This window comes from Podarcis melisellensis (genome assembly GCF_964234715.1).
Source record: "Podarcis melisellensis genome assembly, chromosome: 8".
Taxonomy (NCBI): domain Eukaryota; kingdom Metazoa; phylum Chordata; class Lepidosauria; order Squamata; family Lacertidae; genus Podarcis; species Podarcis melisellensis.
In genome coordinates this window covers 29,771,335-29,785,660 of record NC_138540.1, presented here as the reverse complement: position 1 = coordinate 29,785,660, position 14,326 = coordinate 29,771,335, and the positions used below count along the sequence as shown (strand labels likewise).

At 46.6% G+C, this 14,326-nt stretch overlaps 1 protein-coding gene across 2 annotated transcripts; it reads right to left on the bottom strand.

Annotated features, from left to right (window-relative positions):
* Nucleotides 1–1,012: 1,012 nt before the first annotated feature.
* Nucleotides 1,013–13,433, bottom strand: YBX1 (Y-box binding protein 1). Of its 2 annotated transcripts, XM_081921628.1 has the most exons (8): nt 12,976–13,431; nt 10,199–10,262; nt 6,774–6,807; nt 4,064–4,153; nt 3,587–3,889; nt 3,072–3,154; nt 2,706–2,971; nt 1,013–1,387 (listed from the first exon to the last, which is right to left on the bottom strand). In XM_081921628.1, exons 1-7 carry the CDS (start codon nt 13,238–13,240, stop codon nt 2,737–2,739), a joined length of 1,074 nt encoding a protein of 357 aa, XP_081777754.1. In that variant the 5' UTR covers nt 13,241–13,431; the 3' UTR covers nt 1,013–1,387; nt 2,706–2,736. The 2 variants fall into 2 exon arrangements, with proteins under 2 accessions (XP_081777754.1, XP_081777753.1); XM_081921627.1 differs by lacking the exon at nt 1,013–1,387 and having other exon boundaries at nt 2,700–2,971; nt 12,976–13,433.
* Between the last annotated feature and the right edge of the window lie 893 nt (nt 13,434–14,326).

Below are 14,326 nucleotides of genomic sequence, written 5' to 3'. Positions count from 1 at the left end.
ATTTGCAACAAAGCCTGGCTGATCGTGACGCTGTAGATTTTCAAGGGAAATTCATGAAACTAGTTTGTTTGGATGCAACATGTGGATTATAAATGAAAAAAATTGGGGGGGGGGGAGGTATCCCAAAGCAATAGAAATTGGGGGGGGGGTTGCATTTCTAAATTTCCAAGATGCATTGGTAATGCTGTGCCATCTTCTTGGCTTGTCTGCTGGGCTTTTGTTGCTGCCTCCTCAAATAACCCCCCTTCCTCCCAACTCAGCATCAGCAGCCACAGGAGTTTCTTTCAGCTCCACATTAATAATAAAGGTTGCTATCAGGCATGAGATAAAGCAACCTCCTTCTCCAACTGCTGAATATGCATTTAAAGAAACCAGTTGATACTTTGTTAAGAGCTAGGGAAACTCTTCCAGAGTGCTAGAACTTATTGGCAAGTATGAGCCCCGCGTGAAAAAAAGGCGATTTCCAAAATCATCTACAATGACTCCACCCCCACCACAAGCATACAATGTTTGCAGCCGGTGCTGAGCCTGCACAAACTAAATGATGCAGTATGCCAGGGGGAGGATAGCCTGCTTGAGGATTAAGAGAGTTGACAGTTTCCTAATATAGGGAATCACCTCACATACCAACACCTGGATACAACAAAGATGCACCTGAAGCTGGCAAGTTTGCACCAAGCCCAAGTCTGCAAGAAGTGAAAAGGCCTGGTTTAAGTATGTCCAAAAAGCCCCAACATCTCAAATTCCTTGTTAATTTGGCCCCATTTATCTGTGTTCTGATTTGTGGTGGCAGGTTCCAACCCCCCCCCCCCCATTTTTCAGAGCCTTTTGTATTAATACCCAACTAGTCCTTTATTCCAGGTGGTTTCATTTCGGCACTATGTGTACATCAGACTCACAACACATTAGTGTCTGGGGTTTTGAGAAAACATGTCCTCCTCTGAGCTTATGAAATGATTTATGTGGAGAGGGTGGGGAGGATCAGTTAAATCATAAACGCACCACACCAGGCAATTCTTAAGACCTTTATTAAGAGATGCTTGCAGTTTGACTTGAAAAAATCAGGTGTACATTTCATACAAATTAAAAATGAGGTTCTTAAAAATCCGAACTGACCAGATATGAAACAATTTAAAAACCTTTAAAGGTGTATTGAGAAAAAACAGGCCTTTAAAAAACATGTTTGTCGCTCCAAAAAGGAGACCACTTTAGGTAAAAATAATAAAAATCCCATGCTGCATAGATAATGCAGAGAGTTCGAGTTATCTGGTCAACAGCAAAAAGCAAGCACTTAAGGTCTTCAGTTCCAATTCTTCTGTTCATTTCTTATTGCTGGAATTTCATATTCTCTTTAAAATTTCATATTCTCTCTTCTTTGATGACTAAACTGTAAAGAAAAAAACAAGAAGTCGCCTTACCATACTGGGTAAAACCCAAACCCCACAAGAGTAGGTCCACAGATGGCCTCTGGGCTCCACTTACACACCACCACCACATAGTCCAAACTTCTCGGCTGCACAACCAAACCTAGGCATCATGCATAACACTCTTTGGACTACATTGGGGAACTTACAGGGTGGTATGCTCCTACAGCACTTAAAGGAGACTGCCTGGCAACACAGTTCTAACCTATCCATCTTGCCAGGCTACTTTTCTATGTGCAGGATTTCTGTTCTAACTGGCGAAGAATGCAATCATGCCATTCACCACTTGAAGGCTATAGTGGTTCAATCCAGACTCAAGTTAATGCCCTTAACTGTGGAGTGACAGAAACTAGGGCTGTGATTCAGCCTCAGTCAGGACATGTGGTTTGGCAGCTCTCCAAGGGCCAGGATTCAGGAATCTTAACCCACTACTGACTGCTTCTTGGAAGCCTCATTTAGACTCGGTACCATCTAAACATGAACTCAAGAAAGTTGCTTGAAGGAAATCCAAGCATTTATTTCAAAGGGCTTCTGTAAGGGTTATCTTGTAAGCCTTCCTAAAAAGACCACAAGCTGTCCAATCGGAGTGCCCCCAAGAGTTTCTTGGCTGATTTCCCATAAATTTTGTCTTTCCATGTTTGATCTCTAGAAAACTAGAGGAAGGCCTGCAACTGTCTCCTGTTGTGAGTACCACAGGAGGATGCTGCTTGGCCTTGCCAATTCAAAACACTTCCTCTCAGCTGTAGGACGTCCTTTCTGTGGTCTCTCACCCTTCCTAATTTCACCCAAAGTGACATTGAACATCTACCTGTCAAGGTGAAAACTGTTCTACATGTTGTAGACAAAAATTACAACTTAGCCTGACCGTACACACAGCTCTTCTAGTCTTCACAGCGCAGTGAGCCCCCTTCTGGGCTATTCACTTAACCTCTGCTTGACCAAGGTTTCTAAAAGACCAACTCAGATATTCACAATTTAGACTGCATTGGACTCCTTTCACATGGCATCTTAAAACAGCTGGGGGATCACTACCACCCCAAGCCCATTTTTGTTTTGCTTACTACCCAATGAACTCAAAATCTCATTTACACCTTTGTGTACTGTGCTTGGTCCTAAGGGCCTTCTTATGAGCTGCATTGTGTTTTTATCACCACCTCCAATTCATTTAGCAGGTTTCAAGCGCCTATCTAAGGGCAACTTCAACATTCCTGCCAGCTGCCTACTAAACAAGGCTCTGGACCCATTTTTCTTCTCTCCTGGTGGGAATTGCAGCCCACTTACCCGGATGATGGTAGAGATGGTAAGCCGGCGTTTACTCAGCCCCGCCCTGCTCGGCCTCGGGAGCGGACGTGTTCTCAGCTGATGGTTCGGCTGCCTTTGTCTCTTTGCCATCTTGTGGTTTAGGGTTTTCTGGGCGTCTGCGTCGGTAATTGAAGTTACGGCGGTACCGACGTTGAGGTGGCTGCTGACCCTGGGCCTCATCACCCTGGTTCTCTTTGTCTTCTTCATTGCCTTCCTCCCTGGGCTGTCGTTGGCGAGGAGGACCCCTGAAAAGTGCAGCAAAGCTGTGAGCATCTTACTCCCACTTCTAGGGGCAAAAGCATTTAAAGCGCCTGAGGGTGGGACATGCTCTCCGAGGGAACTCACCTGCGATAGCGTGGTCTGTAACCCCGATACACGTTCTGTCTGACAGGTCTGCCTTGTTCTCCTGCACCCTGGTTGTCAGCACCCTGGAAGATGGAACAGGTGATAAAATGGATTGTGGTTTGCATTTAGGAAAAATCCCGCCCTAGGCAAACTGCAGTAAAAAGTAATTCATTTTAATATGTAACGAATTCTGAATTTGACTCACACCAAGATTAAACTTATTTTTATTTTTTTTAGGATCAACTCAGTTTAATAGAAATAAAGCTGTATTACTTGGCTTCACTGGGAGGAAAGAAAATTGTGACTTGCAGGAAGCACAGTGTTACCTGCTGGTTTGGCAGGTATAACTTAAGAATACAGAGACCACCTGAATTTCAAACAGGCCAGTGCATAAAGGCATGCCTACTGGCTTCTGGCCTGGGTATGTTCACTACTGGCAAGGAATCCCATTATTCAGGCTAGAGCTTCATGTTTTCAAACCTGGCTCACAAGAAATATTTGTTAGTAAAAATTACCTCCACTATCTCGCCTTGCACAGGAGCATTGGAATACTGGGGCCGCCGGCCGTAGGGCCGACGCATGTAGTAAGGTGGATACCGCCTCCTGCGGTAGGGACGGCGCTGTTGGGATTGGCCTTCCGGGAGGCTCTCTGACCCCTCGTTCTTTTCCCCACTCTCACTGTTTTGGTAATTTTGCTGGTAGTTGCGTGGAGGACCTCGACGCCGTGGATATCGTCTGTACTGGTTACGGTCTGCTGCATATTTACTGCCTTGCACTGGAACGCCACCAGGACCTGTAACGTTGGCTGCCTCTGCTCCCTAAAAATAGCCATCAAGAGACAACATGAGCAAGTGTCAGCTGTGCCAGCACAAGCACAGAGAAACTTCCCTGCTGCACCCCAGACAGAAGGAAGCTGCTGGCCTTCACTTGCTCAGCAGCTGAGATCCAAAGAGCAGGAAAGCCCCAGAGTCAGTCCAGGACAGTCACCTCACCTTTTCTCCTTCAACCACATCAAACTCCACAGTCTCTCCATCTCCTACACTGCGAAGGTACTTCCTGGGGTTATTCTTCTTTATAGCAGTCTGATGAAAAAACATTTCAGATTTAGACTTGTAGACATCTTGTGAACTGCCCTGAGATCTATGGGTGGTTCACAAATTTAATAATTAATACATTTTAAAAGTGCAAGTTTTCTAGATTAGAAAGACCATGAAAGACCAACAGCAGATGTATATCCTGCAAGATTGAACATATAGAAGGAGCCATCAAATGTGTGGTAGGTCCCCTCCCAGCAACCTGTCCAGGATAACATTGGGAGTAACTATGGGCCACAAAGACTTTGCAGTCATGCCAGAGAGGCATAGGAAGTACATTCTGATTTACTATGTCCCTTCTAGCCCTAATTTTCTATCCCAAAGGCATAACAAGAAAAAAAATTAACTGGTGTTTCCTTCCCGAAGTCCATGTAATTCAGAGCAATCAGTGTAAAAACTCACATGAGTGTCATGAGCTAGTCTTTCTCTAACTAATAGAACAAATTCTGTCTTTTTGAGTGGCAGAAGCTTTAATTCTCAGCCACTCATGTGATCACACTCTATTAAACTGACCTTCATAGTTTTGCTTACCAAACACTTTTCAGTGTCAATAGTAACAGCTGCACTAGGAGCAAAGTTAAATAGTGCTGACAACATATTCCTGGTACCCTGCTTCTGAATAAGCAAGCACCACTATCCCCATTTGCAACTAACAACCCTAATGCCCAATTCTTAAGAAACAGAACTACACCAGGGGAAAGAACAAGTTGTTTCTCATAGGGCTTTCATCCATTTAGGCCTCACAGCAAGGAAGCCATCAGACAACCCAGGGAAGGGAAATTTATCCACCACCAAGAAACAGATGGAAATGTATCCCAAATAGGAATCAAAGAATCACAGAATCATATAGCTGGAAGGGACCCCAAGGGTCATCAAGTCCAACCCCCTGCAATGCAGGAGGACCTTCCTTAATCAGACACCAGAGAATGATACATAAATTTTGAAACTGAATTAAGAGTCCTTGAATTGAGAATAAGACATTTGTCTTTAACTCCTTCCATTCCTCCTAAACAAAAACTGAGCACTAAATCATATTAATTTAACAACTGAATCAAAGCCAAAAATTAGTTACTGCCCCTCAGACACTCTCATCAAGTTCAAAATGTTCCTCCCGGGCTTTTATGAGGGAAAGGCCAGTAGGGAAAGCAATTGATTGGCTGCTGCTATTGGAAGGGCTCTGTGCACCTCCAGCAGTGATGACCGTCCCCCGACTGCTGGTCTTTCCCATGAAAAGGTTTGGCAAGGAAGAGATGAAGGCACCCCGAGCGCCTTTCAGCAGCTAGCTCTAACTCTCCCCCACCAAACATTCCTGCTTCATAGCAGGAAATGCTGGCGTTTGCTGGGGCTTTGCTGATTTGGAACCCACAGTCTTGCTCTGTGTGGGGAGAGCCATAAAAGCAGTGGGGCAGTCTCAGCCCAGCTTCAAAGCTGAGAGGGTGGCTCTCTGCTGAACAATGGACGGCCTCACACTTGCTACTGCAGCTAGAGCGGGGTCACCAACCTAAGGGCCATGGGCAGGAAATCGCGTTTGTGCATGCGCAGATGCTGAAAATCATGTCTGCACAGACACCGAAAATCACGTGTTAACAATTGCGGGCGCACACGCTCATGCAATCTGGCCCACAGAGGGATCTCCACAGGACCGATCCGGCCCAGACAAGATAAACCTTGCCCGACCCCTGAGCTAGAGGAAACCTGTGCAGTGGGCAATGTTTCCTTCTCTTTTATCACTCTGCTTTGCCCCACCCCCAGAAAAATATTCATATTTGACAAATTATCACCCTGGTTCTTTGTTTACAAAGAAAAGTATCCTTAAGGAGAAGGATTCAACTAACTGGTCCTGAGAAGACCAGGAGAAGGGGATGTTCCATCTGGCAAACTGAAAAGCATTGGCTGAACAGAACAGCTGCTGCTGCAGTGCTACACTGAATTCTTCCCAATGTGTCTGGCAAGGGTACCCAAGCAGCACCATTAATTTTTCAAGCGGAGACCAGGTCATATAAATGACAGCCACTGGTGTACAGGAAAAAGCAGGAGTCCCCAAAAAGGTTGGCACCCAACCAATATGAAGTTCCCAAAAGCCTGTGAGTGCAAGGATAGATGATAAGTTTTTTTTAAAAAAATAGCCAAAGTATTTTTGTTCTTAACAGTGCCTAATAACCCAATTAGACAGAACAAAAAGCAGGCATAAGCCATTGTGTGACTTGTGGGACGCAAAAGCAAAGGTAAGGTAGCAAAGGGATAAAGACCAACTGAGGACAAGCAGGACATGGGTGGGCTGCAGGGAAGTCTTGACCACTTAGGCACTGCAGGCAAAGAACAGAGGGAAGAAAAGCACAATGAAGAGAGAAGGGGCATGAGATGCCAGGTAGGCAAACAGGCACAGTGTGTTGAGCATTCATAGGCTCTTAAGATTGGGTTTTGGCTACCTTATGTCAACTGGTTTCCCCTATAAAAATTCCACACTTCATAAATTCAGTTCTGAGGCAACACTGACTTCTCCCAAGAGCAACAGAACTGATACTTTCCCACCCCTTTCAGCTAATGCACAAAGTGTATCATTTCATCAAAATCCAGCATATCTTGTTGTACAAGGAAACAGTCTCACCTGGTGGACAAACACATCTTCCTTGGTGTCATTCCTGTAAAACAAGGAGTTTCATATTCAGAAAACATGACACAAAAACCCAGCATTTTCCAGGAAGGAGTGGCACTCAATTTTGGACGGAGGCCAGCCTGTAGCATTGGGGGACTGCCAAGGAACAACACATATCACTCCTCACTCCACACCCATGACTTTCTTGCGCTAAAAATACTGGGAGTGTATTAACTTGGAAGTTTCGTATTTCTTTTTGCGGACTCTTGCAATTCTGGCTACAATGATCAAGCAGGTGTAAGTTGAAAGTTTGCCAAAATGCCTTTTTGGACAAATGACAGACCTTTCCTGCAGAAACATTTTCATTAATATTTGATTTACAAACACTCTTACACTGGAACACAAACATTAAAGGAATATTCCAATATATGCCTTATTATTCTATTATACTTTTACTTCCTAAACAGGGATTATTCTACTTTCTCAGTAGAGATTGAAAGAACAAATAAAAGCAGGTAGGGTTTCTACATGTCTCAAAGCACCAAGTATAGTAATCAACCCTTCCCCTATCCTGCAGTCACAGAGCTGTACAGGAGGGATTACAGGATGTAAACACAGTCACTGCCGGAAGACTTTCCTGCCACACTGTATTGCAACAGCAGAATGAGCTAGGTGGAGTTTATGACTGGACACGGGTGGGGCTACAAGTAGGACAAAGATTTTCAAGCGTGATGTGGATAAATACAATGACTTTGTACAGAGAGTGATTTCAGATCAGGTGTTTCAACTACACAAGGAAGTTACATGCCAACATTAATTCATAGAATTACAGAATAGTAGAGTTGGAAGGGACACCAATGATTCTGTAGACCAACTACCAGCAATGGGGAATTACAACTAAAACATCCTTGACAGATGCTTAAAAACCTCCAATGAAGGAAAAGTCCACCACCTTCTGAGGAAGTCTGTTCCACTGTCAAACAACTCTTCCTAAGGTTTAGTTGGAAACTCCTTTCTTGTAACTTGAACCCATTGTTTCCAATCCTACCTTCTGGAGCAGAAGGAAACAAGCATGCTCCATTTTCCATGTGACAGCCCTTTACAAATGTGAAGATTGCTATAACTCCTCTCTTTACCAGGCTAAACACACCCAACTCCCTCAACTATTCCCCATAAGCCTTTGTTTCTAGACCCTGGATCATCTCAGTTGCCCTACTCCATACATTTTCCAGCTTGTCAATATCCTTATTAAATTACAGTACCCAGAACTGGACATAGTGTTCCAGGTGTGGTCTGACCAAGGCAGAATAGAGCAGTACTAGGACTTCCCTTGACACTGTTGGAAGGCCAGGAGACCCCCATCATATATTTGTGCACCTAGTTATTCCTTCCTAAGTGCAGAACATTACATTAGTCCCTACTGAAATTCATTTTTTAGTCTTTGCCTAGTTTTCCAATCTGATAACCCTTATCCTATTTTCTGCGGTATTAGCTATCCTTCCCAGTTTGGTGTCATCTGCAAATTTGATGAGCATCCCCTCAATACCTTTATCCATATTGTTTATGAAGATGTTGAGCAATACTGGTCCCAGGCCAGAACCCTGTGGCACCCCACTTTTTACAGGATAATGAGGAACCATTAGTGAGCACTCATTTGGTTTGGCCCGTCAACCAGGAACTGTCTCATTTCAACTGCCATTTCCTGAAATATCTCATAGCGCCTTTAAGACCTGTGCATGTCCCCTTTTGCCACACTGCACATGTAATATCACGGCCCTGCCAAGTCATATTCAGAAGTACACGACTGATGGAGCCTATCTCAATATCTACCAAGGCCCATTTCAGTCCTGCCTACTAAGACCCTCAACTGATTGGCCTGAGGTAAACTAGACCCACCTGTATAGAGGCCAAACATACTAGAATAACCACTGTTTCATACATGTCTGCTATTGAAACACTACAAAAAGTGCTGCCAGCTGTAGTGATGTGGAGAAATGTCCCCCAAAGAGGCAGCAACAGCCGCCCTGCCTTTGCACTTAATTGCAGCCATGGCATAAGAAAAAGCGAGAGGAAAACTAATCAAATTCCATATAAACTGAAGTCACACTAATCTAAGGCCTTAATATAGATCAATGCCATTCACAAGACAGATTTACATGTGGCAGGCAATGCAGCAGGGCACCTACACGTCTCAAAGTGGACAATCTGCCAGAAGGTACATGTATGGCAGAGGTGGAGGAACCATTTAAGCTTTTTATTGTTTTTTAATTACCTACATGCTTTTCATTTGCCATGTACTTTAGAGAAGCCCCTGGGGCATTTCTCTGGGTTAGGCATAATGACCAGGAATCTAATTAACATAGTTTACTCACACCTGCTTTGAAAAACAACCCAAGGTAGACCCAACCCAAGGCAGACAGCTAGCAGCACTTTATTTTAAGTGTGTATGTTATACACACACTCTGTAAGAACATCTGTAGATAAAAATCTACTACCCTGTATGACCAGGGGGTTTGGTTTGCTGTGTGCTCATTTGGCCAATGTCCAGAGGCAAATTAGCAGGAACTGTAAGTAAAAGATGGCTATTATCGTTGTGGACAGTCCTCACCAGTCTTTATAGATCTTTGGACTTGCCTTTTCACTCTCATTGCTGCTTTCCTTATTGAGACTGAGGGACCCCAAAAGGGACAAACCCACCACATGGTATTTTACTAGCCTTCAGCCAAGGAGTATAATCATTTCCTAAATCTGGCCATCTCTGTTACAGTATGCATGTTGAGTCATGCTCAGTTTAGTTCTAGCACTCTCTAGAAGTTCTGCTGTCTCAACTGCTCTCTCTCATATTTCACCTCCCTTTTTATACTTCTTGGCTCACATTTGATTTATTGTGCCCAGTCCCCCTCTAATTTACATGTTGGAAGAACAGAAGTTACAAAGAATTGCCAAGGTACCATATTAAAGAAGCCATCTGTGAGTAAAAATTTATGCCTGCACATACAGATACTAAACCAGTGGTGGCCAAACTTGGCCCTCCAGCTGTTTTTGGACTACAACTCCATCCCTTGCCAACAGGACCAGGTCAGGGATGATTGGAATTGTAGCCCCAAAACAGCTGTAGAGCCAAGTTTGGCCACCACCGCACTAAACCAATCCACTGAGATGTACAGCAAAGAAGCTGAAGCAAATTGGAATCGGTATCATTAAGTCTTGTGCACAAATCTAGCTCAGCCTTCATCCATCTGCTTTTGAACTACAAATCTCATCAACCCCAGCCAGCATGGTGCCATGATATGAGTTTTAATCCAAACAGCTGGAGGGCATCAAGCCGGGAAAGCCTGATCTAGCTTGATACTCAGAGGACAGCTTTAGAGTGAAAAGGCACATATCACGAGCCTAAATCAGCTTTCAAAAAATGATCACATCCAGCCCCTTCTCACCTGTTGATGAAGCCATAGCCGTTCCTTACGTTGAACCATTTCACTGTCCCCAAAACCTTCGTTGCTACAAAAAAGAAAGAAAGAGTGACTGCAAGTTAAGATATATGCTCCCCCTGCTCATCTCTCTCTCTCTCTCTCTCTCTCTCTCTCTCTCTCTCTCTCTCTCTCTCTCTCTCACACACACACACACACACACACACACACACGAGGGGTCCTTCAAAAAGGTCTGAGCCACATATAGATGCTTATCACTGGACTACAGCATCATGGCTGCTGCTCTCATGTACCAAAAGATGAACTTTCCTGATGCCATGGATCACATGTGAGTAAAGAAGCTTGTTGCCTTAGCTATGAGTTCAGTTTTGTGGCCTCAGGCAAGTACCCTCAAGCCTCTCACCTGCAACAAGGGATCTTTATTGAGACAATTTTGTACTGCATTTGCACACACATATAGTGCAATTACATGTGCATGTGTACACACTATATATGTGTGTTTATAATTAAAAACTAATTTATAATTAAAACATAGAATTTATAATTAAAATATGATGTATTTCAATCTATTTGAAAACATGAAAGGAAATAAAGACAAGACACCGTCAATATTTAAAAAACTTCATAAAACATGCAGCCATTCCTATACACTTACTATACTATACCCATTCAATAAGGTAGATGTATGACTGCAGCTTTCAGATTTTTTTAAAAAAGATATATATAATTTAAACAAACTTTAAAAGGTTTTTTAAAGGCTTTAAGTTGCAGGAATGAAACTTCAAAACTGATTCCAATGAGCCTTGTGACATCCCAAAGTCCTGAATCAAGGGATGAGCAATCAAATCATGTGCACATTTCTGTCAATTTGCCAACTAGCCCCCAAAAATAACAGCAGCAAAGCAGAGCCTGGCCTGCTCTTGTGCATTGAAAAGCCTTTTGATATGTGGAAAATAGATGCAGCTTTTCACAAGGAAAGGAGCATGAGCCACCCGCACACCAAATGGCTATTTAAAAATGGACAAATAAAGGGGAAGGGGAGATTCAAAAGATGGCAACCTGCTAATGGACAGTGGCATGGGAAATGCTACTGTCATTGGTGGTTTTTGTGTAAAAAGAAAAAAATGGATGTAGCTGAGCACATACTTTAGCATGCAAAAGGTCAAAGAATTAATCTCAAGCATCTACTGCTAGGGCAGAAAAAGACTCCTTTCTGAAACCAGACAGAGCTGCTATCAGTCAGCAGATTAATACTGAGCTCAGTGTAATTCAGTATAAGGCAGTTCTTCCTACTTACACTTCAGTGGCAAAACACACTTTTTGAAGCTGGAAGGTCTTATGTTCAAACTCCAGCATCTCCAGGTGAGGCTGGGAACATCTACTGCCCCAAACCTTGGAGACCTGCTGCCAGTCAGTATAGTCCATTGTGAACTGCTTGACCCAAATGTCTGACATGGCAAGAGGCAGCTTACTATATCCCTATAACCCTCAGCCTGAATCTACTCCCAATCCCTGATTAAGGTATTTTTTTTTAATATTAAAACTGGCACTCCAGTAAATAAAACAAGCAAATTTAATTAAAACTTGCAATAATAAACCATCAATTATTTATACACACAAGCACACACACACTCCCCTCAACTGTCACACGGTGGTAACCATTCCAGCAGTGGGGAAACTGAGAAGCAGAGTTCACTCAATTGGCTCTGCTGTGACAGGCCTGTGGCACCATGCCTCCTCTCCCCTCAACTGTCACCTAGGGGCAGCCATTCCAATTTTAGTATATGTGCTGCCGAAGCGAGCACGAGGGGCAGCCATTCCATTAGGCTGCCCCAGTGGGAAGAACAGGAAACAGGGCTCATTCCAGTAGCCTTGCTGGAGGCCCAGCTTCCTCAAACACCTCCTGCCCCGGAACTGGTGCCTAAATTTAGATTTCCCCCCTTCCCTTGTGTATCATGTTTTTTAAAAAAACTGTAAGCCTGCGGGGCAGGGACTGCCTTGATTTGATTGTATGTAAGCAGCTCTGGAAGTCTTTTTGGCCCAAGAGCATGGTATAAAAATGTACCAAAAATTCAGCTACATGAAACATCACAGCTACTGCTCAGAGAACAATCTGCGGCTAATAGCATCAATAACCGGGATTAATGGAGAGCAGGGAGGGGGGCCTCCCCACTGCAATCACACAAAGGCTGCGCGCGTGGCGGACATCTTGCGCCGTCTTCTCGGCCACGCCCCCTCCCACACGCACGCACGAGCCGCTTGCCTTCCCTTTCCCCACCAACATACTCTCCGCGCAGGCGCGCTAAGGAGAGGGAGCGCGAGGCAAGGCGCCTCAACGGCCGGGGCACGCGCTCGGACCTGAAGGGAGGAGGGGGGAGTCTTATTAGAATATGAGGAACTAGGGGAGGAATAAAAAGCCTCAACGCGGCCAGCCAATCCAGGAGGGGAGAACGGAACGGAGGCGGAGACAAGGAAAGGCACGAGCGCGAGCAAGCAGCCCACCCTCAGCCAATCATCGAGGCGGGAAATGGAACGTGAGTGAGATGTCGGGAGGGGGGAGAGTAGGGGATAAAAAGCGCGCGCGGGAGAGGAAGGGGGACAGAAGCCCACGGAGCTAGCCCAGTCTGTCAGTGGCTCAGCCGCGCCCCCGTTAGCACACACGCGCGCGCGCGCGCCCGCAGGCCCCGCCCACCCTACCCTCCTCTTTCGCTCCCTCTTTCCCCCGCCCGTCGTCCCTCACACGCTCCTTCCCTCCCTCTTTTTTTCCGAGCCCCCAGCCTCACCGATGACCTTCTTGTCCCCGCCGGCGGGGGGCGCCGCCGAGCCCAGGCCGCCGCCGTTGGATCCGTTGCCGCCGCCACCGCCTCCTCCGCTGCCGCCGCCGTTCCCGGGCTTGGCGTCCGGGGCGACGACGATGGCGGTTGTGGGGGACGGGGGTGCGGGCGCCGCCAGGGGGGCCGCCGCAGGCGCCGCCGCCGCTGGTAGAGGGGCGGCTGTGGCTGTGGCGGCTGCGGCGGTGGGCGACTGGGTCTCGGCCTCGCTGCTCATGGCGGCGCCGGTGTCTGTCGGCGGACGGTGGTGGTGACTGGCTTTCGCAGCAGCTGCAGCAGCGCCGCCTCCCGCGCGGTGTTGATGGTGACTCGGGGGCCGGCCGTTGGCGGGGGGGGGGCTGCTCCCTTGCTCCGGGCTTGCTGGGCTCCGCTCTCCGCTCCCGATACCGATCGAACTGGCCACAATGGCGGCGCGCACTCGCTAGCCACCCCGCAGGCGCCGCCCACCGTGCGCTACTTATTGGGCGCCGGATTCCGTCAGTCAGTTGCCGCGCCTAGCGATTGGGGTGTCGAGGCGCGCCTGAACGTTCGGACCTATTACATTGGCCTCGGGAGCCCGTCTGTCAGAAGCTGCGCGCAGCCATTGGCTGGGCTCCAGTCCTCTTTTCCTCCCTCCTCCTCTGAAAAAAAGAGTAGATAGGTTGTAACATGCGCTTGCTTGCCTCGCACCGTCTGCCAGTCGATGGGTTTCGGGTGGTGATTGGGCGAGAGCGGTCCCTTTTCCTGCCCCTCCCTTTAGGGGAAAGGCACAGTCAGGAAGTGCCCTTTCCTAACCCTACATGGGGACCATGTGGCCGAGGGAACCTAGGTCTCCTTGCCTTGTGGGGCCGCTGCCGCCCTTTCCCGATCAAGGCCTATACATTCTTTGCCCATGCGCCCACGTTTACTCAGAAGTCCCATGTGGTTTAGTGAGACTTACTCCCAAGTAAGTGTGCACAAGATCGTGGCCTCTTGTCGCTCAGTGTGTTTACTCAGCCTTCGTTATTTTCACAGGAGCTTGCCTCTCGGCTAAATGTGGCAGAACAGCGGTAGAGAATCGGTTTCGAAGAGCAAAGGCTTCCTTCCCTCGCGGGCCACCACCTGAGGGCCGCATGGCAGGGGTGGGCGGAGCCGGGGTAATAGTGGGCGGAGCAACAGGTGCGACTCTTACATTTGTATGGGAAGCTACTTCCCGTCATATATTTCCCTTCCTGATCCCACCCACGCATTGCTCGCCCCAGCAAGCTGCATTCTTGCTATTCTATAGCGTGCAGAAGTCTCTGAAAATGGTGTGGAGCCAGGATGGTAAAAAGGGCATGGGCGG

Coding starts and splice junctions, on each gene's coding strand:
- YBX1 (XM_081921627.1), bottom strand. CDS start 13,240: ATGAGCAGCGAGGCCGAGACCCAGTCGCCCACCGCCGCAGCCGCCACA. Junction 10,263..12,975: donor CGGGGACAAGAAGGTCATCG/GTGAGGCTGGGG, acceptor TCTTTTTTGTAG/CAACGAAGGTTTTGGGGACA. Junction 3,890..4,063: donor ATGTGGTTGAAGGAGAAAAG/GTGAGGTGACTG, acceptor GGCTATTTTTAG/GGAGCAGAGGCAGCCAACGT.